This window comes from Parasteatoda tepidariorum, chromosome 6, assembly GCF_982258835.1.
Source record: "Parasteatoda tepidariorum strain Cologne lab strain chromosome 6, Ptep-v5.0, whole genome shotgun sequence".
Taxonomy (NCBI): Eukaryota; Metazoa; Arthropoda; class Arachnida; order Araneae; family Theridiidae; genus Parasteatoda; species Parasteatoda tepidariorum.
This window is the reverse complement of record NC_141760.1, coordinates 106,895,560-106,921,888: the sequence shown is the minus strand read 5'-3', so window position 1 is coordinate 106,921,888 and position 26,329 is coordinate 106,895,560. Positions and strand designations below refer to the sequence as shown.

General features: G+C 32.8%; 2 protein-coding genes across 3 annotated transcripts in view; one reads left to right on the top strand and one right to left on the bottom strand.

The window, feature by feature from the left end:
• Positions 1 to 274: 274 nt before the first annotated feature.
• LOC107455481 (sperm flagella and cilia-associated protein 1-like) lies at positions 275 to 1,146 on the top strand. Its single transcript, XM_016073063.4, has one exon. The coding sequence runs from the start codon at positions 366 to 368 to the stop codon at positions 1,092 to 1,094; it is 729 nt and encodes a 242-aa protein (XP_015928549.2). The 5' UTR covers positions 275 to 365; the 3' UTR covers positions 1,095 to 1,146.
• Positions 1,147 to 11,112: 9,966 nt separating this feature from the next.
• Positions 11,113 to 26,329, bottom strand: part of LOC107455482 (lachesin) — a 184,093-nt gene continuing 168,876 nt past the window's right edge. Inside the window, exons 8-10 of one of the 2 annotated variants that reach the window (XM_043041967.3) lie at positions 23,875 to 23,961; positions 17,094 to 17,195; positions 11,113 to 11,464 (exon numbers count right to left, since the gene is read on the bottom strand). In XM_043041967.3, the coding sequence (XP_042897901.2) occupies positions 11,385 to 11,464; positions 17,094 to 17,195; positions 23,875 to 23,961 (269 nt within the window). In that variant the 3' untranslated portion in view covers positions 11,113 to 11,384. Of the gene's footprint in view, positions 11,467 to 17,093; positions 17,196 to 23,874; positions 23,962 to 26,329 lie in introns of both variants that reach the window. The other variant, XM_087166358.1, reaches the window with a different exon arrangement.

The following is a 26,329-nucleotide window of genomic DNA, read 5'->3' as shown; positions in this document are numbered from 1 at the left end:
CGAAGTCGAGCACTTTACGGTAGAACAGTTTAACGAGGACCAATACCGCACAACCTCGGCCCCTACGCAGACTGATCCAAGTGGTCACCCACCTATTCACTAGCATACAAGGCATGCTAACTCAATTCAATCTTGAGGCACCTTTTGATCGATGAAAGTTGGTATAATCGATTTCTACTTTCCCCACTGTTTCTCAAGATTTCAAAGCTGCTCAAAAAATATCTAAATGAATATGGTTGTCATTAGCATGACTATAGTAAAGCACAGCCAGGAAAGTTCATTTGATAAATAAACAAAATTTAAATACACGAAATTTTCTCCGTCTATAAAAGATAGCTTTTATTGAAATAACTACCGATACAAGTATGAATGAAACAGAACAAGTCAATCTTTACGAATGGTTGGGTACCATCCCGTTTTCCAGGGTGAAAAAAAACCTAGCCAGAGATTTCTCTGATGGCGTCTTAGCGGCCGAGTTAATCAAACATTTCCACCCAACTCTCGTCGATTTGCACAACTACCCACCCACAAACACGCTGGAACGTAAAAAAGTGAACTGGGCGACGCTCAATAAGAAAGTCCTGAGAAAACTGGCTTTCCCTTTGTCAGAGGCGACTCTAAACGAATTGGCGGTCGCCAACAGAGAAGCCATAGAATATTTCTTGAGTCGACTCAGAACAACAATCGAGACGAACCGGAAATCGAATCGCATAGCTAAGAAAAAGAACATCAGAGATCTGATCCACAGTTTGAAAATTGAGGACACTGTCATAGACGTGAAGGGTGACCATTCTGAAGAGAAGGAACTTATAGCAAACGGTTCTTTGTCTAGATGTAAGTTGTCTTCAAATACTGTTACGGTGCCAGGAGATGCCACCCAGAGAAAAGTACAAGCCCTACTTTTAGAAAAACAGGAGACGATAATGAATCTGACAGCAAGGGTGCATCATTTGGAGTACTTATTGCTTCACAAAGATCATACCATAAACGAACTGCGGGGGTTGATTAAGGGGTGTTCTCATACCAACGATTCTAAAGAGAAGGGAGATGGACAAAATGTAAAAATGAAGAAAGACACTTTTGCTTCAAATTAGTATACATGTATAAGACAGATCGATTTTAGCTATATGTATTAAAAAAAACTATGTTTTTATTGCTTTTTCTAGTTTTTACGTTTGCAAGATTAAACGTATGTATATTTATACTAAAAATACGCTTTAGTCTCGTATATTTATACTATACAAGACTAAAATGTATGTATATTTATTGCTATAAAATACCGAATTGGATGAATACCATAGTGACCATAGAAATTCGTCGAAACGACAGATACATAGTCGTTCCGGGTAACATCTTGTTTCGCATTTACGCTAGTGTAATACTTTGACATAGTTATTTTGGTAAATAGAAAATAGAAAATGTGTTGAAGACCTTTGTTTCGCATTTACACTGTTCGAAAAATGCGTTAATATCTTTTTCACACATTTATGCTAACGAATGTTGACATTCGCATGGTTGTTTTGATTACTCTAAAAATGTGTTGAATACCTTTGTTTCGCATTTACATTTGCGAGTATCAAAATTCACTAGCGGATATCGCAAATGTCCGAAAAATGCGTTAATATCTTCTTCTTCTTGAAATGCAAGTACCCAATTACCTGACCACATGTGATTCAAAGAACTATTCAACAAATTATTTCATTTCATTTTTAAATTCTCTTTCTTTATTCTACTTCTTAGATTTTTTTTTCTGTAATATTCCAATCTGTTTTGTTTAATTTTATTAGTGCTCAAAGTTCTTCTTTAACACTCGCTCTAAATAATTAAATTTTTTCGAGTCGCAGAACTTCAGCCAGTTAGCTGATAAGAAATTAAGAACATTTTGTCACATAAAAATTACTCAGTGTAAAACGTCTGACAGATCGTAGTAAATAAGTGCACCCTTTTCTCTAAGAAGGAACAAACAAATTATTTATTTACTTAATTGTTTCTTATTTGTTTGATTTATTAAAATTAAATGCATATTAGTGCAACTCAAAAAACCACAACTGCTTGCTCTGTTTTTTAAATGAATGAATTCGAACCGCAATTTTATTTTGACTTTAAAACTTAAATATTACACCGTTAACTTTCAAAAAGCTGCTCTTTTAAAAAAAGACGTTGAAAAATTTTACTTTTGTTAAAATTATTTTCCGGCTTAAGCGCAATTCACAAGATATTATTATAGTAATATTTGTTATCAGGAAAATGCCTTATTTTGTTAAACAGTGAATACTAAAAATGGATAATTATAAAAAGATTCTATAGACTTTTAGAATCATTATCTGATTTGAAGTCTGTAGTAAGAAATGTACGAAAATTTTTTAACCTATGCTGATGGAAAAAAAAAAAATCAAGTATTGAAATTTGTTTGAAACCTGTTGATCAAATAAGGGTTAAAAAATAAATTCGATGGAAGTACGCCTAAAGTTTATTTTGAAATATAACCAGAATATCTTTTGAAATCGATAAATAAAAATTTCGTAATATTTAATTCTGATTTCTGGTGTTAGGAGACATTCCATTCTCTCATTGGACTTTTGAAATTTCATTTATAAACGGAATTTTTTTGTCATCCTTAAAAAATGCTTTTAAAGCTAAGAGTAAAAAAGGTGCGATAAAGATCCGAGGGTGCGCAATATAGGTCCTCGTTAAACTGTTCGATCGTAAAGTGCTCGACTCCGCATGCATGTCGTCGGGCTACCAAAGCAGGAGAGTCATCCTCTCTAGAGAAGATCAAAATTGCGATGGCATGTCTTTGGATCCTCTTCAGGGATGATTACCAGACCGTCGCCAATAGCCCATTCTGCAGCTCTACTGAGAAAATAATAAAGTACCTACCTACCCACCTTTGCACTCGCAGATCGTTCGTCAGTGATCCCTTGCACGCATTTACCAAGCTGAATTTTAACATCTCACGGTGTAATATTTCATGACAGTTGCTTTTGCGTGGTAAGTAGGATTAATGTTTAATTAGTTGGATAAAAGTACAAACTAGTAACCGTTAAGAAAGACAATAAACAATGACTTATTTAAAAACCAGCTAAATACTCTTCGTTCGCACGGAGAAAATAAAGTTATTTATTAAAACAAGTTTTTAAAAACAACTAAATTGACAACAGCGTAAAATATTTTTCATATCTTTTCAATCTACTTTTGTGTCTGTTACTTTGATGAAAAATATTTACAGTGCACAAATAAAAACCTTAGTAACTTTAGATTTAATGATCGGATTTTCACATTGTAGTCTTAACAATTCGAGGAATAACTATTAAATATGTTGACATATTCATGCAGTTTTCATCCGTAAAAGCTGATTTTGGAAGAGAAAAAAAACGACGGAAGTGTACGGACAGGAACTGTTTTTCTATGGTTCCACAGTTCATTTTCACAGATGATTTTTCACGTTATTAATTTGTTAAAACTTAGTTATTCTCAAAATGCAACAGAGGGTGATCCAGTGGTCATTTATGAAAACAAAATGACAAAAACCGGCCTTCCCTTTTGATTATACATTAAATTACGTAATCAGACAAAAAAAAAAAGTATTTTTCAGGATAACTTACTTCCCCCGACGAATTTAGATTTTTGACTCTTAAAACTTTTTTTATTTATTTATTTCCAATGAGCTGCACAATCAGTCTTCCCGATGAGCAGACCTAGTGCGTTCTCCAGAAGTGGTATCCACTCTTTCAGGACCACCACAATGGGTGAGATACCGTTGGCCTTGTTAATTTTGACGTCCAGTTTCTGCCACACTAGATGGCAGCACAGAGACTCTATTTGGATGCTAAAGTGCACTAGGAATTTAATTACTCTTAAAACTAGAGGATAGTATCAAACTCATTATTTATAGCTTAAGAGCGTTCGGGTATTTGGATCCTTTAATGTAAATTTCATGACTAAGAAAAATAAATAAATATTTAAGTGTTAAATAAAGCTGAAATAAGAAGATATTTCTTAGATATTATAAGGTTGAAATTTAAATAATATTTCCAAAAACGTTACTTCCAATTGTATAAATATGCAGATAGAACAATATGCTGTCGAGTATTCTCTTCTCGAATTTATCAGCATTTTTTCGTGTTTAACTTATACTATTCGATCATTTTTGATAGGTAAAGTTATTAATTAATAAGATTAATAATAAAATTAAATTTATAAGAATAATTTATAAGATTAATAATTAAAAGAATTATAATCAATTAAATCAATAGAACTAAAAATTTTCAAAGTAATATCGTTTTTTTTGCTCTGTTTTTTATGAAACACATATCTATTAAAGATAAAGGTGTTATATGTATGCAGGGATTCTGCTCTTTAACTGATTCTATTTCATTATATTCAGAAATATTCAGTTAACTTGGCTGAATTTGGAGTTTTTATTTAATTTTTTTTATTATTGGAAAGATGCTTATACAATAAATGATATTTTAATTAATTAATTTTGTTGTTGCTGTAAGAACACTGTTTTGATGAAATAATCTCTTTTGTAAACTACAACATTTAGACTTCTAAGACATATTTGATTTCTTTTTTTTTAGCGCATAAACAAGAACAATAAGAAAGCATTAACAATTCATTACTATTCCTATTATCTCCTTATTATATCATGTCTCATTATTACCAATTATTGCCTAATTTCTCCCTACGTATTTAAGAAATTCAGAACTGAACCAATGCTCTAAATAAATATTGGTTTCCTGTTCGTAAAATTCATTCACAAAACGTTATTATAAGAGTTTTTTTCCCTTATATTTATACGGATTCGAGTTTGGCGGAGCAGAGCAGCGCTTTTTTTTAAAAATTATCTTATGCACCTTGGAACCTTTAATTAACGCACTTCTTCTTCTACTTCTGCAGGAGTTAATAAGTCGTTTTTTCTTGTTGCTCTTGAAAAACTACATGGGAAAATATGAGCAGAAACTTTTTTTAAAATCATATTTATTATTTTTTATGATCACAATAACTTTTCTCCTTTAATTAATTTTTAATGCTTAAAAGGTGCGTTCTAATTATAATGAAATATAAGAAAACGGACGAATGTTTTTCTTTTTTCTCATATTAGGCCGAAAGAAAAATTTATAATCATTAGAGGAAATGCAAGTTAAAAAAAAAACAAAGCATAATGTAGAAAAAAATAATGTAATCTCATCTAAATTATTTAAACCATTGGCTTGAAAAGGGATAAATAACTTGAAAGCAATATAGATCACGATCATGAAAAAAAAAAATTGTAATCTTTTTAATTTTTTTTTTTTACTGGACATGCTTTTAAGTTTTTATGGGAAATAAAGATTATTGATTTATTTTAATGCTCTTTTTTACAAAAATTAAGATGTTTTACAAATTTATGCTCTTATACTTTTTTTAGCAATTTTTTTATACAAATATTTAGTTATTTATGCATTCAGATTCCTCAATCAATACAACCAGGTTATATGTTCCTGTTGCTTTGCTGGTTTAGACAATTTTAAACTGTTTACATCACACTAATTTAGAGCAATTTACTTCATACTTTGGGAATAATTTTAAGGAAAATATTATTTTCTAGAATATTTTTAACACGTCCGTTCGTTTACTTTAATTAAAAGGGATGTGGTGCAAATCTGCTATAGATTTGAAAAAATAAACAAACGATAGAAGTTATTATTTGATTTTCTTTTTAAATTTGATGTAATTCAATAAATGTTTTTTTCATTTCTGAGAAATTAATTAGTTTTAATAAATAAAAATAATTAATGATGGACTATGCATTTCTCAATAAGAAATTTTAATATCATTTTTATCTCTGATTGTTTAACTTTTGCCATCTAAACTTGTATTTAATTATTAAATAGTCTTTTATAAAGACATAAGTTTAATCTAGCTTATGATTTCTACAAAGATTATTTTTTAAACAAAATTTAGTATGCATGTAATACAAGAAACATTATATTTAATTCAAATTGTAAAATTTGAAATCTCATTCTTAACAAATTAATTCGTATTACTGCAAATTAATAACGAATTAATTCGTAATTCGTATTCGTTACTGCTTTATTTCATTGTTTTATTAACTTTGAATTGAAATTTTTAACTGTACTTTACGTATACAATAATTTTTTTAGTACAATTATTAAAAATGTGTGCTTCGATTGTGAGTGAATATATGAATTTATTCTAAGCTGAATTGTTAGTGAATTTCGTTTTATGAAAATGCACCTAGCATTTTATTCTGTTTTTCAAAGTTCTAGAGCGAAAAATGTATTTTTTTCTAAAGAATGAACTAATGGATCCAAATAAATTCACAATTTGATATATCGTCCATTTGTCTTAATCACTTACTTAATGTTTAAAAAAGTAGGGAAAAGTAAGGACGAAATTCTTCATTCAGTTGTTAAAGTTGGACTGAATAGTAAAAGGGTGAATTTTTCGATATGTCCATTTTCTTAAACACGCATTGGAGCTGCTTCCATTTGTTCAAACACTCATTATGAACTGTGTCCATTTTTTAAACACGCGTTATAAAGTATGCTCATTTCTTTAACAAGCATTTTGAGCTATGTCCATTAAAAAAACACGCATTTCGAGCTGATTTTCATTTCTTATTCACGCAGTTTGAGCCGTGTCCAATTTCTTATTTACACATTTTGAGATGTATCTATTTTCTTAAACACGCATTTTGATATATATCCATTATCTTAAACACGCATTTCGAGCTAGGTTCATTTTCTTAAACACGCGTTTTGAAATATGTCAATTTTCTTAAACACGCATTTTGAGATGTGTCCATTTTCTTAAAGACGCATTTTGAGCTATGTCCATTTTTAAACGCATGTTTCGAGCTGTGTCCATTTTCTTTCACATTTTGAGCTATGTCAATTTTTTAAAAGACATGATTTCGAACTGTTTCGAATTTCTTTTTCATGCACTTTTAGCTGTGTCCATTTTCTTAAACACGCATTTCGAGTGTTGTTCACAGAAAAGCTCACAGACGAAATATTTAGTAATATGTAATATGGATATATGCTTGTTGCTAACATAATTTATATTTAAGTAACATGCGTCTTGAAAATGAAGCTGAAATAAAACTAGTGAGTCAAATAAACTAGAGTTAACCCTAACACTGCCATAACTTTTTTGAGCTCATCTTGCCTGTAATATTATAATGTTTATATAATTTAATAAAATTATTGGTGTTTAGATTATTGTTTTGATAGTTCTAACTCCTTCTTCTGTCCAAATTACCCTTACACCCCATTTTCATCTCACCATTTTCATCTCATAATCTCCTAGCTTGTTTTCAGGCAAGCATTACCTGGCGATGTTGTTGTAGTTCATTTACGTCGCACTAGAGCTGCACAATGGGCTATTGGCGACGGTCTGGGAAACATCCCTGAGGATGATCCGAAGACAGCATTACCTGGCGAAGACAACTTCGTGTCAGGCTCTTTGAATTGCGTGGTTATTTTACGAGGGATTAAATTTCAAAGAGGTCCTGATCAAGCTATTGGTCAAAAATGACATCACTATGTGTGGGATTAACATAGATAACAGATTTCATATCTCCTACAGATATTGTTTTCACGTGACCTCTGGATTTATTTCATTCATGTTATTCATTTTGTAATAAAATCAATAATAAATTTATTAAATCGAAACAAAGAAAATCAAAAGCTAGCTTGTTTAAAGGCAACATTCCGGCAGGCAATTTTTCAAAATCACGTGCACGCAGCCACAAGTAGTGTTGTCATTTTCGACCAATAGCGTGATACGGCCACTTTGAAATTTAATCGCTCGTGTTATTTTTCTCTGTTATTTGCGCTGTGGGATTTTTATACTAACATCAGGAATGGTGTAAATTTGACAAACCTTTTTTAAAGGCTTGTGACGTCAGAAGATCAGGCGTCTTTTTTTTCACTCCTCGTGTAAATAGGTGTTTTATTTTTTAGAATTTTTTTTATTTTATAACCATCGTTGATCAGTCAACCCAGTTTTGGGTTTACGACTACTAATGTCCTACTCCGCAGCCTTGTAATTTTAAACCAATCCAGAAGATAAGGAAACTCCAGGATCAGTACCCCCAGAGGTACGATTTGTTACGGCAACATGGAGGACTTTGAGACTCGACAGATTTTACGTGCATACGTCACCGTTTAATACACCGGCAGTTTTCGGTCGGCGGAGATCGAACCCAAGACCTCATCGACATGGACCCAGTGCCTTACCAACTAAGGTATCCCGGCCTTAAGTGTAAATAGATGTTAAGAAAATTTGAGATAAACAAGCATAAGGTAGCCCGTGGTAACTATAAAATTCTGTATGATTTTTATTTGGTGGGGCACTGAAAGCCTATGGTAATTTCGTCCTCAGAAGCCTACGGTTTTTTCGGTCTTCTATGCTTTGTTCCATAATATTTTAGAGCGTAATTTTCTCTTAACTTTTGGATTTTAGATACCTTTTGCCTTTTACGATATTGTTTTGGATTCTATTTAAATACTTGAACCTGCTAAATTAATGAAATCGCATTCTCAAGTAAGAAAGAAAAAATAACGAGATGGATACTCAACAATATCGAAATCCCCCCCCCTTCCCTTCAGAACGAGTGACACAAGGGACGAGGGAATTTTTTTTCCCTGAACAAACTGATTACAAAATATTTATACATGTTGTGATTATTTTTGTGCCACATATTTGAAAGTCTTAAAAATATTAAATTGAAATCAAACATTTTAAATTTGAAACTGAAATCAAGAATTTTAAAGAAAATATTTCAAAAGTGTCCTTTAGTTAAAATGTTCTAATTTCAAGACTATGGCAAGTCAAAATTTCAAGACATCTTATGAACATTTTTGGGAGTATATAGAATCTGTGTTATGCAAAAGAGTTAACGTGATACGGAACATTTTGTAACTCTTGAAAATAATTATTTCTAAACTTTTATCTCTACGCTTATTATTTTTATTGCATCTATAACGTTTTTTCTTCGTTGACTTTATCATTTCTTTATTGACTTTAAAAAAAGACATTGAATCAAGAAAATTATTTCGAAACATCTACCAAATATATATATATATATATATATATATATATATATATATATATATATATATATATATATATATATATATATATATATTGTTTTTTGAAAATGGAACATAAATGGTATTTTTTATGGCAATGCGTATAATGAGGAAATTATTCCTTAAGCTCAGTAAACGACGCATTGTAATTGTTTTTCATATAATGTAAGGTTTAGTAGGCTTAAGTTAAGCATCCAATGTTTTAAAATTTAGAGAAATACCTTATGGATACTGTCACTGATCTTTTGATCTTTCTTGCTGTAATAAATCACGAAATATTAGTTTCTTTTGTGTTTTTTAGAAAAGTAAAGTTAAGAAAAACAAAAGATCACTGATGAAGAATCATTGATCTGTAGAATATGGGACTCTTTTTTAGCTCTAGGATTCTTTCTCAGTTCCATGATTGAATCAGCTGTGTTTATATTAATAATAGATTTTATATATTTAAAGCATTGTTAATTCTCCATTTATCTTAATCTCGATTAACCGATTAGTACCGTTAACCGAAACCCTTTTGGAAGTGATTTTTATGAATATGCTGTCATAACTCGGATATGTATGTGGCTTTTAAAATAAAAGAAACATTCTTTGTATGACTGCATAGAATCGGTCATTTTTTGTGAGTAACAAACGAACGATTTGTTAGTTGGTGAAGTTGGTTGCTTTAGTTTTTGAAAGAGTTTTTTTTTATTTCACATTTAAAATGGTTTTTCCCTTAATTGCATTAACCCGAGATCTTGAAACTTTAATCAATTAAACAAGTTACTCAGATAAACGTATTGCCGAAATTTTATTACTCTACAGTAATTTTTTTTTGGTGTTGGGATTTTTTTACCATCAGTGTATAAGCTATTATATGTATAACTTGGAGAAAAAAATCCTTACTGATATTTCAAAGTTCCGGCACTATACATCTCATTATTTACTGACCCTGTGCTTTTTTGATTTCTTAAATTCAAATTTTAAAAGTTTTTCTACTCAAATACCCCCATGACCCACATGCGTATATCTGGAGCATGGCTAAAAACAAAGAAATATTAAGTTCTGTCACTATATATAATAAGAGAAATATTGACGTTTTAATGAAGTGCCTTGTATAGTCTCTAATATCTCTACCATTCTGCAACTTGGTGTTGTGCATATAGGCGTTCTTATAACAATATATCTGATCCTGTTTTAAAATTCGATAACTGTGATATTGATATATCTAACAATTCCAAATGAAGGGCTGGTAAAGATGATATTGCTGAAAAAAGTTAATAGTTGATTGACTTTTTTTTACTGATTCATATTTATGACACAAAATGTAAGGGCTATAGCTGCAATCTGGGAAGTGTGGTTTCTATAGTTTGGTCAGGAGAGTGCTTCAAAGTTTGGACCCCTTAATGTTAATTTTACTTTTTGCGTACTTCGCTGTATTTCGAGAAAATTTTAAGCGAAATTTTGAGTAACTCACTTTTTTGAAATTTAATTTATAAAGAATTATAATACTAATTTCGCCCAAATTTTGTTTTTTGCATTAGAAAGTTACACTTTTTAAAATGATGCAAGATCTTGTGTTCCTTAGAATTCTAAATTTTTTCCGACCATTCTTAAATAATTTATTTTTCACATGGAATTATTTTTGAATAAACGAATTGTATAATTGTGCGCAAAATTTTTTCAATTCTCTGAAAATATATTGAAATATGTGTGGAAAAAAACATTTATGGGTCCATACCTTGAAGCAACTGACCGAACTACTGCGACCATATTTCAAAAATCCAAATTCTTCGAAAAAAAAAAACATTTATTAAGAGAAAGTGCGTTTTTGTGATTGATTTCTTAATTTAAAATATCGTCTGCATCACTTATTAATTAGCATATTTGAAGTTCTAAAATGTGATTACGATTGAGTTCTAAAATGCGAAAATCCGATCATTGGATCAAAAGCTATTCAAGGTGGTCCTGTATAACAATAAATATATACTAAATGAATAAAGTGATAATAACAAAAAACAAACATCGATTAATAAAAAATTTACATATATTTTATTTACGGAACAAATTAGAAGAATGTACAATTGATAATTTACATGAATATATACACAACAATGATGACTAGAATGAACGAAACAGTTCCAGATCGGTTTCCTATAACAGGAGAGTGTTCAACAACTATAAGTATGTCAAGTTCATAAATGGTGTTCTGAACAGAAGCTTCCAACAATGCTTGTTCGCTCTTTAATTCGTCTAATTCCATTTCGAACAATTGATTGTCTTTCTCGTAATTTATGCTCGTTACGTTGCCATATCGTAGAAGGTGATAGCTAGGAACAAAAGTATCCAAGTGAAATAAGTGCTAGGTTGGCCACTTGTCTCTGAAATAAAGGTAAACAAAAGTTTCATTCATTTTTTTTTTACATATCCTGTTAAATTAAAGGAGAAAAAACAAAAGTTTTTATATTTTATAGCCGTTGTTGAACTGCCGACCCAATTTTGGGTTTACAACTACTAATGTTCAACTCCGTAGCCTTGTAATTTTGAACCAATTCAGAAGACAAGGAAACTCCTGGATCAGTATCCCCAAAGGTATGATTTGTTACGGGAACTTAGAGATCTTTGAGATTCGACAGATTTAACATGCATCATCACCATTTACTACACGGGAAGTCTTTGGTCGGCGAGAATCGAACCCATGACCACATGAATATGGGCCCAGTGCCCTACTAATCAGGCTACACCGGCCAAAAACAAAAGTTTGAAGAGAGTGCGGAAAAGCTCATTTATGCGGTATGCTGGTACATGTACAGTATTTTTATAGGTAGATAGGTACTTTATTTACGTCGCACTAGAGCTGCTCAATGGGGCTATTAGACATGGTCTGGGAAACAGCCCTGAGGATGATCCGAAGACATGCCATTGATAAACAAAAACATACCAGAAGATGCCACAATTTTGATCCTCTGCAGAGGGGATGACTCACCTGCTTTGGTAGCCCGACTACGTGTGCGCGAAGTGCAGCACTTTACGACAGAACAGTTTAACGAGAGCCGATACCGTGCACCCTCAGTCTCTATGCAGGATGATCAAAGTGGTTACCCACCCGCTTATTGATAGCAGCTAGTGAGGCTTGACTTCGGTCTTCTACTGGGAATCATGTCTTTACGATCAGTTCACTGCGGGACCAGTATGCTTATAAGAAAGTGGATGTTATACAATGTGCCCTCTATGCTTCTATAACAAAATATCACAAACCATCTAGTTCTTAAAAATGACATCGGGAGGATGTCAGCCTTACCCTGCGGGCTTTTACATTCTGATAGCTTGCATTATGGGAACTTTGTAATGCTTGATGCAGCAGATCTTTTCTACAGGCCTCCCTGGTCGAGAAATCTCAATAATCCGCCAAACGCTCTGTAGCGTGGTAGTGGGTACAAGCCTCGTCATAACCTTGGATATATCTTTATGATGTTTCTTTTTTACTTGTGCTATTTGTTCTTCAATTTGACATGGGTTTCTAAGCTGCTGTTTAAATGAGCACATGGGCCAGCATATTATTTTACTACATATTAATTTTATTGCTACTCACACATATGCTATCTTGAGTGTAAGCTGGGATAGCTTGGCTGGTAGGGTATTGAGCCGATATTTGAGAGGTCGAGAGTTCGATCCCCGCCGACCGAAGACTCCCCGTGTATGAAATGGTAACTGGTGCACTCTGATTCTGCCGGTGTCTCTAAGTTTCCATAACAATTGGATTGGAGATTGATCACTGGATTGGAGATTGATCATGCTCTGTTTCAGGTCAAAGCTACAATCCGCGCATGGATGGATTGCCTGTGAATGTGTTCTCCGTGTAAAACGTGATGTGATGAATGTGTGCTGTCTCCGGATCATTTTCAGAGATGTTGCCCCGACCATCGCCAATAACCCATTTCATTAACCAGTTTCAAATAGAGATAAATAAAGTACCGTATCGTACTGCAGGCTTCAGTGCTCATTACAAAAACTGCTCATAAGTTTTTGTCAAGTCGAAGAACAAGATAGCAAAATTTAGAGAGGGACATATCAAAAATATGCATCCAGGGTTAAGGCGGGATTCGAACTTGCTACATTCACGCTTTATAACGTTTCGAAATACGATTTCCAGTAGATCACCGAAATATAGCATCACTGGCTGCGCTCAATGAGCTGGTGTGTGACTACTTTTATCAGCCTGCGATGAGCTGTTTGTTTGTTTATTGTTACAACGTACATTTGCAGACTCGTGTGCTCAATTAAGGCTTATAAGCCTTTGTCAAGTAGAAGGACAGATAACACAATACGGAGAAGAAAATCACAAATAATACATCCAAGGTTACGTCGGGATTCGAACCCGCCACCTCCACGCTTAACAGAGCGTTTGGCGGATGATACCGTTCGGCCAGGAAGCCCCCGATGAGCTGTTAAAACTGTTGTACCCTAAAGTGCTTGACTTCGTGCACTGGTTTGTCAGGCTATCAAAGCAGGGGTACCAACCCCTTTGCTAATAACCAAAAATTCTTTTCTCTCTCGAGGCGGTCCCGCAGTGGACTGATCGTTAAGACACGGTTCCCAACAGATCACCGAAGTCAAGCATCACTGGCTGCGGTCAGTGTGCGGGTGGGTGACCACTTGGATCAGTCTGCGTAGGGACCGAGGGTGTGCGGTATTGGTCCTCGTTAAACTGTGCTACCGTAAAGTGCTCGACTTCGCGCGCAGGTCGTCGGGCTACCGAAGCGGGGGTGCCATCCCCTCCGCAGAGGATCAAAATTGTGATGGCATGTCTTCGGATCATCCTCCGGGATGTTTCCCAGACCGTCGCCAATAGCCCATTGTGCAGCTCTAGTGCGACGTAAATTAACAACAACAACAACAACTCTCTCGAGGCGGTACTACTTGGTGCTGTCTTTCCTATTGTGCTATCTGTCCTTTTTCTACTTGACGAAGGTTTATAAGCCTATTTTGAGCACACAAGCCTGAAAATTTATGTAATTGCAATTACCAATAACTAACCAATAACCAAAAATTTGATGTCATGTTTTCGGATCATTTTTAGGGATCGTCGCCAGTTGCTTTTTGTGCATCTCCAGTGTAATCTAAATAAACTACAACTACTACTAATTTGTCATTGTCTGCCTCTCGGCTACCTCAGCCCTCTAGTTGTCAATATCTTTGTTGTTGTTGTTAATTTACGTCGCACTAGAGCTGCACAATGGGCTATTGGCGACGATCTGGGAAACATCCCGGAGGATGATCCGAAGACATGCCATCACAATTTTGATCCTCTGCGGAGGGGGTGGCACCCCCGCTTCGGTAGCCCGACGACCTGCGCGCGAAGTCGAGCACTTTACGGTAGCACAGTTTAACGAGGACCAATACCGCACACGCTCGGTCCCTACGCAGACTGATCCAAGTGGTCACCCACCCGCACACTGACCGCAGCCAGTGATGCTTGACTTCGGTGATCTGCTGGGAACCGTGTCTTAACGGTCAATATCTTTGATTTTCTTCTGAAATCTTAAATTTTCAGAGCGTATTTTCGAAAGTTTAACTTTGCAGCCGTTTTTAAAAGAAGAAATTTTTTCTCCTTTTACAAGAGAACGGATTAAACTCGAAGTACCGTTGTACAGTGGACAAAATAAAATCTTGATAAGTTTTGTGTTTTCTGTTCAAGTTTGTGATACTTCATAGGAAAGAGATGTTTAAGTGAAAGGTTAAGTTTTTAATTGTGATACCAGAACAAACATTCAATGAATGTCTATAAAAAGATGTAATTACTGTAGTTTTTATCATTCAAACTGACATTCAATGACTTAATCTATCGTGTTAACAGCTATGCTAACACGCTATTGGATTTTCATGGCGAAAAGATTATCTCGCCATGGTGAAAAGACTCGCTTCAAATTAGGTAAGTACGAATTTTAAAAGAAAAATTTTATACTTAATAGCAAAATGCTGACAATTTTCTTTAATGAACTCCTTGGTAAATTCGTTTTAACTTTTTCATCTGCGTCTTTCACGTTTGTTTTAATTAGTTGTTATTGTACTGTTATTATTGTATTATTATTTTTGTTACCCCTAATTTTTTTCTGGATGAAATTTTTTTGTCTCGATTTCTAATACGCGTAGGATTCAAAATTCCATTTCGAATTTTATCTCTCAAAGTCAAAGTTTTTTTTTTTCAGAATATAAAATAATTTTATTTCTCAAAACTATAATATGTAGTACTTAATCGCCTGATTGTCATAATTATGTTATATTATTACTTAAGTAAAAATAATAAAATGGATCTATACCATTTCGTGATACAGCATTATGAAAACGTTAGAAGTACAGTTGTACAGCGTACGTTATCTTGACAAGTTTTTTTAAAAAAAGTTTTGTGTTTTCCAGCCAGTTTTTGATTCTTTATAGGTAATGTTTAAGTTAGATGTTAAGATGATTACTTCTGAAGTTTTATGATTTGAGCAAATTTTGCTTTTTTATGTTTTAGTTAATTAGTGAAATAGATTGGTGTGGGAAAATTCGATTAAATAATTATGTATTACTAATAAATATACGTGAAATGAATACTACGGGTGGTGATTGCAGAACACCCTGAATATATATTTCAGAGAATTCTTATTATAAATCGTCCCGCAGTGGACTGATCGTAAAGATCTGGTTCGCAGTAGAACACCGAAGTCAAGCATCACTGGCTGCGGTCAGTAGGCGGGTGGGTGACCACTTCGATCAGCTTGCGTAGGGATCGAGGGTGCGCGGTATCTCTCCTCGTTAAACTGTTCTACTGTAAAAGGTTAGACTTCCCGAGATAGTTCGTAGGGCTACCAATGAAGGGGAGTCCTCCCCTCTGCAGAGGATCAAAATTGTGATGGCATGTCTTCGGGTCTATTTTCCACCGTTTGCAATGTAAATGCTTTGCAACTGATTTTAAATTGACCCAAATTTTAATAAACCATGGAAATTTTAAGAGACATTTATTTAGTTTCCATCTGGTGACCAGTGGAATTTGTGCTTGCGGTGATTCTGATGAAGATGCTGAGCACATTCTTCTTCATTGCAAACTGTATGCGAGTGCCCGAATTAAATTAAAGACTGATTTGAGGCGTTTTTCTATTTGTTGACCTCCTGTTTCTTCAGAACTGGTCAAAAGTATCGAAAATCTTACTGCCTTGCGGAACTTTGTTTTTAATGTAAATTTGCGAATTTTCTTGTTTTTGTTTTCTACTTACTTCTGTAAGTCTCATTCTATACTTTGTAGTGCATGAGGACTTTTCAATCGTTTAAATAAAAAAAGTCTTCGGATTATCCTCTGGGATGTTTCCCAGACAGTCGCCAATAGCCCATTGGGCATCGCTAGTGCGACGTAAATAAAATACCTACCTCATATTATAAACCAAATATGGTGAACATGTGTATCAGTAGAAATGTCGTATTTCATCTTTATTTAAACTGAAATTTGTATTTATATTTTTTTAAAATTTACTCCAAAATAAGAAAATAAAACTACTCAAGTATAAAATTTAACATTAATGAAATGAAATGAAAATAGTTTTCAACGGCCAAAAAAAAAAAAAAAAAAAACTTAACACCGATGTTACAGAAATTGAGAGTCGGATTCGCTGGACCGAACAGATCATAAATTTCACAACCCTCGAATGGCAACATCATCACTTAAACACCTCGTGATTTTCTCTTAACTCGCAAGAACGGTCCCAACAATTTAAATTCCTGCAGGGGGTTTCCCAGAAGAGAACTCGAAAATTTGGGCAAAAGAGAAATAAAAGAAGCAAAAAACTAGTAATTGTACGACTCAAAAATAAATAGCGGTGACAAGCAAAAGCGAAAATTCCATTAACTATTTTCAACACACACAACAGTAAGATCCGAGTTTTAAAACAAATTGCTTCTCCATGGAGCTGTATTCTCTTCTTAAAAGAGAAGAAACAAGGTGAAGGTTTAAATGAGATATTACGAGAAAATCACCTTCTTCTGCCTCCTTCCTCAGTTGGGGTGGGTCATTTTCTTTTTGGAGTCCTTTCGAATCTTCTACAGTATTGATATGTTCTTTGGTTCTGTAAGCCCCGTCTGGATTGAAAAACAGAAGAAGAGAATTAGGCCTCTTAAAACAGATATTCTTGTTGATGAGGTAAGATAATAGAGGACTGAGTTTTATTTATTTAAAAGGGAGAAATAATCAAACATTTAAGCTCTTTTCCTTTTTTTTTTCAAGAAGGTATTAGTTTGTTTTTTTCATCAAATGGAAAATTAAACAACAGCGAAATAATGCTTTTACAGAAAGATTTTTCTGAAAGTAGCTTAAACTTATAAAGCTGCGAGAAAAATGCTTTAGTAATATGGCCTTTTTATAAATTTAAAATGTATATTACTAAAAGGTAAATTTTATTTTTTAATTTTTTTTTTACATATTCCATCGTTTTTTAGGAACTAAAATGAAAAATTTAAATATTTATAAATCGTCTGGGGAAAACAAAAATTACATTTCATTTGTATTGTTAACAGCAACGTTGAAACTCGTATGTTTTGCTTTATCTCATTAAAAATTACATAAACATTGTTTCACTACGCGCTTCAAATTTTATTTAAATAGTGTTTCTTATATCTTTCTTCAAGGTGTATGCATTTTAAAATCACTTCTTACTCGCATTATTTTTTTATACAAATATGGTAGTATTTTGATTAGAATATTAAAATAAAACGTCTTAAAATTCCATTTTAAATATATAGAGCTTATAAAAATTTATTCTAATAATGCTCTATTAGTAAGATAGTTTAACCAGATTGTATTAATAATATATGAAATAAACGAAATTGTGCCACTGAAGGGAATTATGGGAGATGTAAAATTTTATCTAGTAAGCAAGTAGATTAAATGGAATTATATTGTTTATACAAATCTAATTTTGTTGCAAGTTAGTTTCCATCGCTTTAATTCAAAAGCATTGTTATAAAAATATTATGTGTCTAATCTACAGATTAATAGCTATTAATTAGTCAGCTTAGAATAATAGTATTTGCATAATTAATTACATAAGAATGACTTAAAATTTACGAATTATTTTATCGTTACCTGCAGAATTAGTGAAGGAAAATTTGTTCGTTTAAATGGCAGCAGTTCCAGGTGTTTATTTCAGACAAAATCGTAAGTTTTATGTAAGTAATGCTATGTAAGTAATGTCATGTAGGTAATGTTATGCAATTTTCATTGTTATTTTTCCTATATCTTTACTATTATAATTTCACGTATTATATAAGTTGAAAAAAAAAACTTTACGTTAAGTTCTGTCAATATTTTAAATTGGTAAATATGACTAACTTGCTATAAGATTGCTAACCAAGGTGGTAGTCAGTAAATTAAATGCTTGCAATTCCATGATTTTAATTAGAAATTGTTTAATTTTAATCAAAATTCATTGCCTCAAAAATGACTAACTTGAAAAATCAATTTACGAAATAAAAATAAGAAATGTACTGTTTGTATCGTTTTACTTTGGAAATTCTTACCAAATTACAAAGTTTCTGGCAAAGCTTTATTTTTTTTAATAACCAGCATTGAACAGCCGACCCAATTCTAAGTTTACGATCATCAAACCTCAACTTCTTAGCCTCGTATGTTCGAGCTCAACCCAAAAGACAAAAGAACTCCTGGATCAAGGATTGGGAAAATCTAGCCTTCGTGGAGGACTATTTGATAAAAACTAACCGGCATTTGAAACCCGATGACAAGGGGACTGTAATTAATGATCGGCCTACCAGTGTGGTTAGTGCGAGCCAAGTGCAGAATTCATATCGACCTGGTTTGGATTCGAACCTGGGTCAATACTTCGGGAGGCAAGTTCTTTATCACTTTGGTAACCGCGGTTCAGCTTGTAAAGTTTATATTTCTTATTAATAACCGTCGTTGAACAGCCGACCGAATTTCGGGTTTTCGACTACTAATGTTCAAGTCCGTACCCTTGTAATTTTGAACCCAAACCCGAAGGCAACGGAACTCCTGGAACAAGTATTAAGTGAAATTTACCTCCGTGGAGGACTTTTTGATGGAACTAACCAGCATTTGCGTTACAAGGTGAGGAAAACCACGAAAGCTTCCCATGGTTAGCCTCACGGCAAGGGGACTCTAACCCATGATCCGTATACCTCTGAGGCAGGGCTCGAAAAAACTCAGAAATTTTATCCGTCCCTGAGGACGGCTTATCCAACAATGCACCCGTCCTCCTTTGAAACTAACCCGTCTCTTCAAAATAAATAAAAATATAATTTTCTCTTATTTATTACAAACATTTATATAAATTGCACAATGAATTAGTAGTTACTAGGATTACATTATACAGTAATAAAAGAAATACAAGGTTACTAATAGTAAAACCTAGTATTTCTATAATGAAATAATTTATTTCTTTGATGAAATAATTTAAATAACAAAGGTTAAGCTATCTGTCAATTATCATGTCAATTTGTCCGATGGTACTGAGTTTTTTAAATGAATCAAATATGACGTTTGCCAGTTCCACAATCAAGCCAATGATTTACAGATGTTTCTGCACAGAAATCTGAAAGAGGTTTTCCATTTAGGTAGATGTTCATAAATGCTTTTAACGCTTCTTGTTTAAGACCAGTAAGTAATGCGCTTTTTTGTAAGTTCATTGCTGAAAAGCCCCTTTCAACCGCTGCAGTACTCCCAGACAGAGAAAACATCAATTCCACCATGCGCAGTATGTTGCTGCATTTCAAGATTAGAGGGTCATTTTAGAAGTGAGGCGCTGGACTCTTGTAAGATAACAAAAATTGAAAATGTATCACGAACATTAACGGGAAAATGGCCGTCCGCGCGAACGCTGGATTCGAGAAATTTGTTGTCCTTAGGGAATTTTTGACAGCCGAGACCAGCTATTTCTGGGATTCGAAACCAGTTCACCTCATTGGAAGATGAACGCTTTATTCCCTGAGCCACCACGGTTTTCAGGCAAGGTTTGTCCACAGATGGCACTGTGATTAGTAAACGCTATGAAACACACTTTCAACTCTAGATAAGTAAATATTCAGACCCCTGACTCCTGTTGCGCTCACAGTACCTTTCTTTATAACTAGTTATCGAAGCCCTATGTAATTTTCGTGATATGCTGTGATCGTCGTCTAACAGTCGAACGTGGAAGTTACTTTGAATATTGAAATGCCCCCAAAAAACGAGGTTAAAATGGACAAGCACTGAATTTGTACTTTCCGTCAATCTATGATACGCGGAAGAGCAAAATGCGTACGCAATTGCTGCAACTAGGCTATTGTGGGAGTTTTTACATCAGATAAATAATGATTTTCACCATATTTCTATTTTTTAATTGAAGTTTAATAGTACTTTAAGTTATGCTATTTTTTCTGAAAAAACAAACAAAGGGAATATAAAAATGTACTTGTTTTTAATTCGTTGTCTATTAGTCGAATGATTTGTTACAAATTAACACAGATTTAAGTTCGGTTATCTAGAGTAAAAATAACGAAAATTTTCAGCAACATGGTGTGGAACAAAATTAACAAACGCTATTTGCAATTTTTTTTCATTTAGAATGCTTCGAAATGCAGTTGAAGGCATGAATTTATGATTGTTTCCAAAGAGCGCCGGATTCTCATGATCAATTTTGTTGACTTAGCTGAAATGTTTTGAGATCACTTTTTTCTTGTTTCCCAAACAGAACTCAGCAAATCGTATGTTTTTATAGCCTTCCTCATTTAAATCGATTTCTGAAATTGTTTGTTATTTTTGACACCTTGTAAAACATATAGCTAGTAAGGTAAAATGTGTTTATTTACTAATTATTCAAAAAAAAGTTGCTATGAATATTTAATAGTTATTACTTGACATAGTATAAGATACTATACGATAACTTAACTATACGATAACTTAACTATACGATAACTTAACTATACGATAACTTAACTATACGATAACTTAACTATACGATAACTTAACTATACGATAACTTAACTAATCGATTTGATCATAAGAAGCTGAAAAAGCAGTTCTCAAACTATTGTTATTACAAAATAAGCAATTATTTCTATAATTTCAAAATTATAACTACTTTTCACTATTATAAACTAGCTACTTCAAAACAGGTTCAAAATTTAACAAAACAGCATTTTATTTGTCACCTCTTGACTTTTCACTCAAACATCTTGTTAACGTATTGAATAATCATACGCAAATAAATATATTTGGAACAAACTATAAAATTTTAGTCATTAACATATTATGAAGCAAATTTCATTTCGTAATATTTTCGAACTTAATAGAGTAAGTTTTGAATGGGAAATTCAGTTATTTTCTCCAACAGTGAGTTGTTACGGAACATAAATAATGCTTCGATTGGGCTGAATTCACCATTTTGATTGTCATGCACGATAAGGACTATTAATTCTGAATTCCGGCAATATTCATTTTCGACTAGCGTCAAGGGAATCAATATCTGATTCTGTTAAAATGAATGAAGCAATTCTGTGATAACATAAATAGCTCCCAGGCAATTCACCTTCATTTGCTTATAAATGGGATTTATAAGTAAGATAAGCAAATTTCTCCTCTTACCAGCAGATCTGAATCACTGTTCCTTTACACAATCGGTAATGTTGTAGACTAAAAACAATAGTTTTTTCTGAAAATTTTGATTTTGAAGTGATTAACTTAAAAGTGTTTTAAAATCAGGAGAAAACCGTATAGTTGCACAGAATATAATTTCAGCGGTTCAGGGTTTCTTACATGCTATGAAAATGTTAAGCAAAATAATTCTCGAAAATTCAAAAATTAATTTATTACCAAAAGACTGTTACTAGTTAATTATATTAGTCAATAAATATTGGTAATATTGAACTTTTAATGATATTAATTAAACCCTAAGTTTTATCGTTTTTCGGATTGAAATTAATCAGACGAATTTTTGTCTGCTTATTTCAATGGTAAAAATGATTCTGCAAATAGTTGGTTAAATGTTTTAAGTTTAAATATTCAACGCTAATGAAGATTTTTCAAACGTTAATAAATTATTTGGTACGAAACCGTAGATATTGTTTTTATTAAATGTATTATTTCGGAATAAATAAATTATAAGAGTTCAAAATGTTCAAGCTATGTGATCACTTTAGGATTTTGTCTTTTACACATAAATACGACCATAACGACCCTGAGGTTCTCTTGTGATATTTTGTTTTTGTTTTTCCTTTTTTGTTTTTAAGATTGACTTAGTTTACAGCCCCGTATGGTATCCTCTGTCTGAGCGTGCAATGGAATTTATTATATTAAATACGAAAAATGTAATAAGTAAGAATGTATAGAATGGAGTTGAATAGTTTAAATAGTCCACCATAGTTACCTTTAAGTTTTTTCAATTGATTTAATATGCATGTTTAGAATATAAAAACACTACTTCTTATTTAATTCTACTTTTCAAATTTCAGAGCTAATTCTCCCTTGGGAAACTTTTATCACATTGATACCAAAACATTGATACCACAACTCCAAGTTATCTTTGTTTTTTTAAAAGTTTGTTTTGATCCTGACTGAGTAGTGCGCTTTGATATACAATACTTTGAATTCGTACTGTTTAAATTTGACGGAGCATAACAGATTAATGTAATTAAGTTCTATTAATGCAACTGACGGTATAACATTTTATTAAGGAGAAAAAAAAAACTTTTTTTCTTCGAAATATCACTTCAAAACAGACTTCTATTGAGACAACTATTTTAGAGTTACTGCGTTTGCAAGTAATGACTAGTTGCTGTTGTCATACGCCATTAAGGTAAGGAGTGCTATTGTTCTTGTTTTCAAGTGACGCCATCTATGGCCAAAAATTCGACTTCTGTTACACCCAATATTCATACCCGTTTACAGGGAGGACCACTTCATAAATCCATTCATAGAACGTTATTGTGACCTGAACCAGAGAACGATCTGTCTCAAATTCAGTATCCTCAGAGGTATAAGTTGTTACGGGAACATGGAGGATTTTGTGACCCGACAGATTTAGCGTGCACCAGTCACCATTTAATACACAGGGAGTTTTTGGCCCTCTGAATTCGAACTCCCATTCAAACGAACGTGAGTCCAGAGCCCTGCCAACCAGGCTACCCCGGCCTAACGACTAGTAAATCCATTTTTCTTTTATTTTCGGACAATCAGTGACTGCAGAAAATAGCCTTCATAAAACAATAAAATCATTTCGTATTCTGAAACGAATTGAAATTATCAGTGACATAAAACAATGATATAAACAGTGATATAACAATGATATAAAAACTAAGATTGAATAACAATGATTATGTTAACTGATGGAACGAAATTATTATAAAATAAATGTGATAGTAAGAAAACAAATTGCTTTAAATAGCAATGTAAAAATGACATGAAAGAAGCCTATGGAAAGACAATTATTAAAAAAGTAGCTTTGTAAATATGCTTACAACCACTAATATGTCGTCAATATGCTTACATTAATAGACGTGTTCAAAAAATTATTCTAACAAATTCATTAAGAAGTCTTTTCCTAATTTTTTTTTTTCCTTTCGAAATGTTTCATAATAGTCGACAAATACATCATTTAAACAAATTTGTGACCCGAAATGCTGTCAAAATAAATGCCACATAATAAAGAATAAAAAAAAAGAAATAAAATACAGCTAAAACAACTGGGTTATAAAATGATGTAAAAACAAAAAAAAACTTTGTTAGATTCTAAAAGAAGAGGTAAATTACCTGTCAAAACCGGCCGCTTCCTTTTGTTGGCAGCTGAATTTTCGGTTGAGTCCTTCTCGGAGCCGAGATGTTGATGTTGCGGAAATGCTACAAGAAGAGAAAAAAAAACACACACGTGATTTGGACACTTAACTATGTTTAAGATTTGAAACAAAGAGACTTTGGATTAATAACGCTTCAAAGAACATTTTTATAAAGTGATTTGGTAGTTGAACGAAATTATTTTGATTCTCGCAAAAAGCATAATAGATATGTATTTGATACTATAATAAGTACATTTTATCAATGGAAATCTGTTATTAATTAATTGGAAAGTAGTTTATTGAAGTTATACTTCTTATGCGACTTCCAACAAGGTTGCGTTAAACGTTTAACGCTACATTTTTATTGGCCGGGAAATCACGTGGTAGGATCCAGTTTTCCCTCATTCATTTCCATATTGTTTTGGTTCTCACTAGCATAAAAGTATTGTTTTTCTATAAATATTTTAGTTTGTTTTGATACACATATAATTTAATAGGGTAGTATTTTTTATTTTCAAATTTAGTGGATAACAATTGGGTATAATATAAAAAAAACACAACTACTTCCACTTAGTAGGAATAACATTTACCATGACGCAATGCTAAATTCTATGCCACTATCCACATAAATGCCACTATCCACATAAATCAATTATTAATCAAAAATAGAATATCAATTACTTTTCTTTATAATGCAATAAAATCTGGCGAGCAGCTATTTAAACGATCAAACACTTCGTTTGTTTATTTGTGGCTTGAAGTTAGTCTCGCAGAAAATGCCGTTCATGGGTTAAATTTAGTAGGAATAACACAACCTGTGACGTAGGCTATAGTATACCCAATTGTAAAAAATGAGTGAAAACAATCCCACGGACAATGTGGCGGATTTAAGGTTATGAGGTACGTCTCTTGTGAATATCAATTGTTTCTCTTCTGAAATTACATTATGACGCATTCACATGCATTATTAATACAAATACATTTTCCATGGCGAGACGATGAGGCAACCACAAGCACTTCTACTGGTTCAAGAGGTCGAAGAGAGAAAAATGCACAATATTACCGTGATTACAGAGCACGGAAGCGAGCGGAGCAGGAAAAAGAGTCGTTGAATAGAACTAATGATCCTTCAACGACTGCTGATTCTTTTAAAATTAACGTCGCAGGTTACGAAGTTTACCTTCTTCCGCGCGGAGGGACTCCACGCACTATTTTTTTTTATTTGATTGGAAAGTAGTTTATTTTTTATACTTTTTAAAATTTTGAAGTTTAATGGGGAAAACACTTATAATATTTATATAACTTATTTTAAACTTTATTGGACATTTGTTTTGCTAATGTAGACTATGGGACATTTTTAAAGCTCAAAAAGTATCCATATGGATTGCTATCAAAATATTCATTTTTACCGTTTTTAAAACCATTCAATAATTTTTTTTTCTTAATTTTGTAAAAATGTAAACAATTTTGTATAGTTTATGCATATTAAATAATAGTGGCTGGGTTAGCCTGGTTGACAGGGTGCTGAACTTACGTTCGTGAGAACGGGAGTTCGAATACTCCCAGCGTAGTAAATGGTGACTGGTGCACGTTAAATTTGTCGGGTCATAAAGTCCTATATGCTCATTAAAAATTGTAACTCTGGGGGTACTGAATTGGAGATAATCGTTCTCTAGTTCAAATGAAAATTATGATCTGTGGATGAATGCATGGATGTATAAATGGTTACGCCCCATATACTTGTGTGGCAGAAGTCGAATTCTTGGCCATAGATGGCGCCACTGGAAAAAAATACAATCGCACTCCTGACTTTAACGGACAACAACATATTAAAAAATTGAAGTTCTAAAAATTCCTAAGCTATGATCCAATATTCCAAAAATGATCTAATATTTTACTGTTTCACAAATCTTAATGCTTCCTAAGCTTCTAATTTACCCTCTTTGTCTTTATAAAAACGGATATATCAAAAAGCTCACTTGCTCTATTTTTATTCTAGCTCTAAGGGGAAAACATAATAGCAGTAAATTTACACTTTCATATGATTTCAGGCGGTTCTCTAAGTTGTCGCACAATTTGCTGTACTCTAACAACTGACACGGTTACAAAAAATCTAATATTCGATTACAAAGTGACTAATTTGATGACTTTGATTACAATTCTAACTGGGAATTGATAAGTTGCAATAATTATTTCTAAATTGCATAATGTTAAAAGTACTAGATTTTTCTTCTTCAATATTTTAAATTTAGCTTCAACGCCAATTTTTCGTTTCGTTTCTGATTTTATGTCAGCTGAAATTTGATTACTTAATCGCGTAAAAGAGTTTCGAACAATCTTCCGTTGTTTCTGAATTCCATCCATCATATAATTAATGCTTTACACAAAATTCGAAATTCTTCTTAAAATCACGTCCTTGTTCACCACAAATG

Coding starts and splice junctions, on each gene's coding strand:
- LOC107455481 (XM_016073063.4), top strand. CDS start 366: ATGAATGAAACAGAACAAGTCAATCTTTACGAATGGTTGGGTACCATC.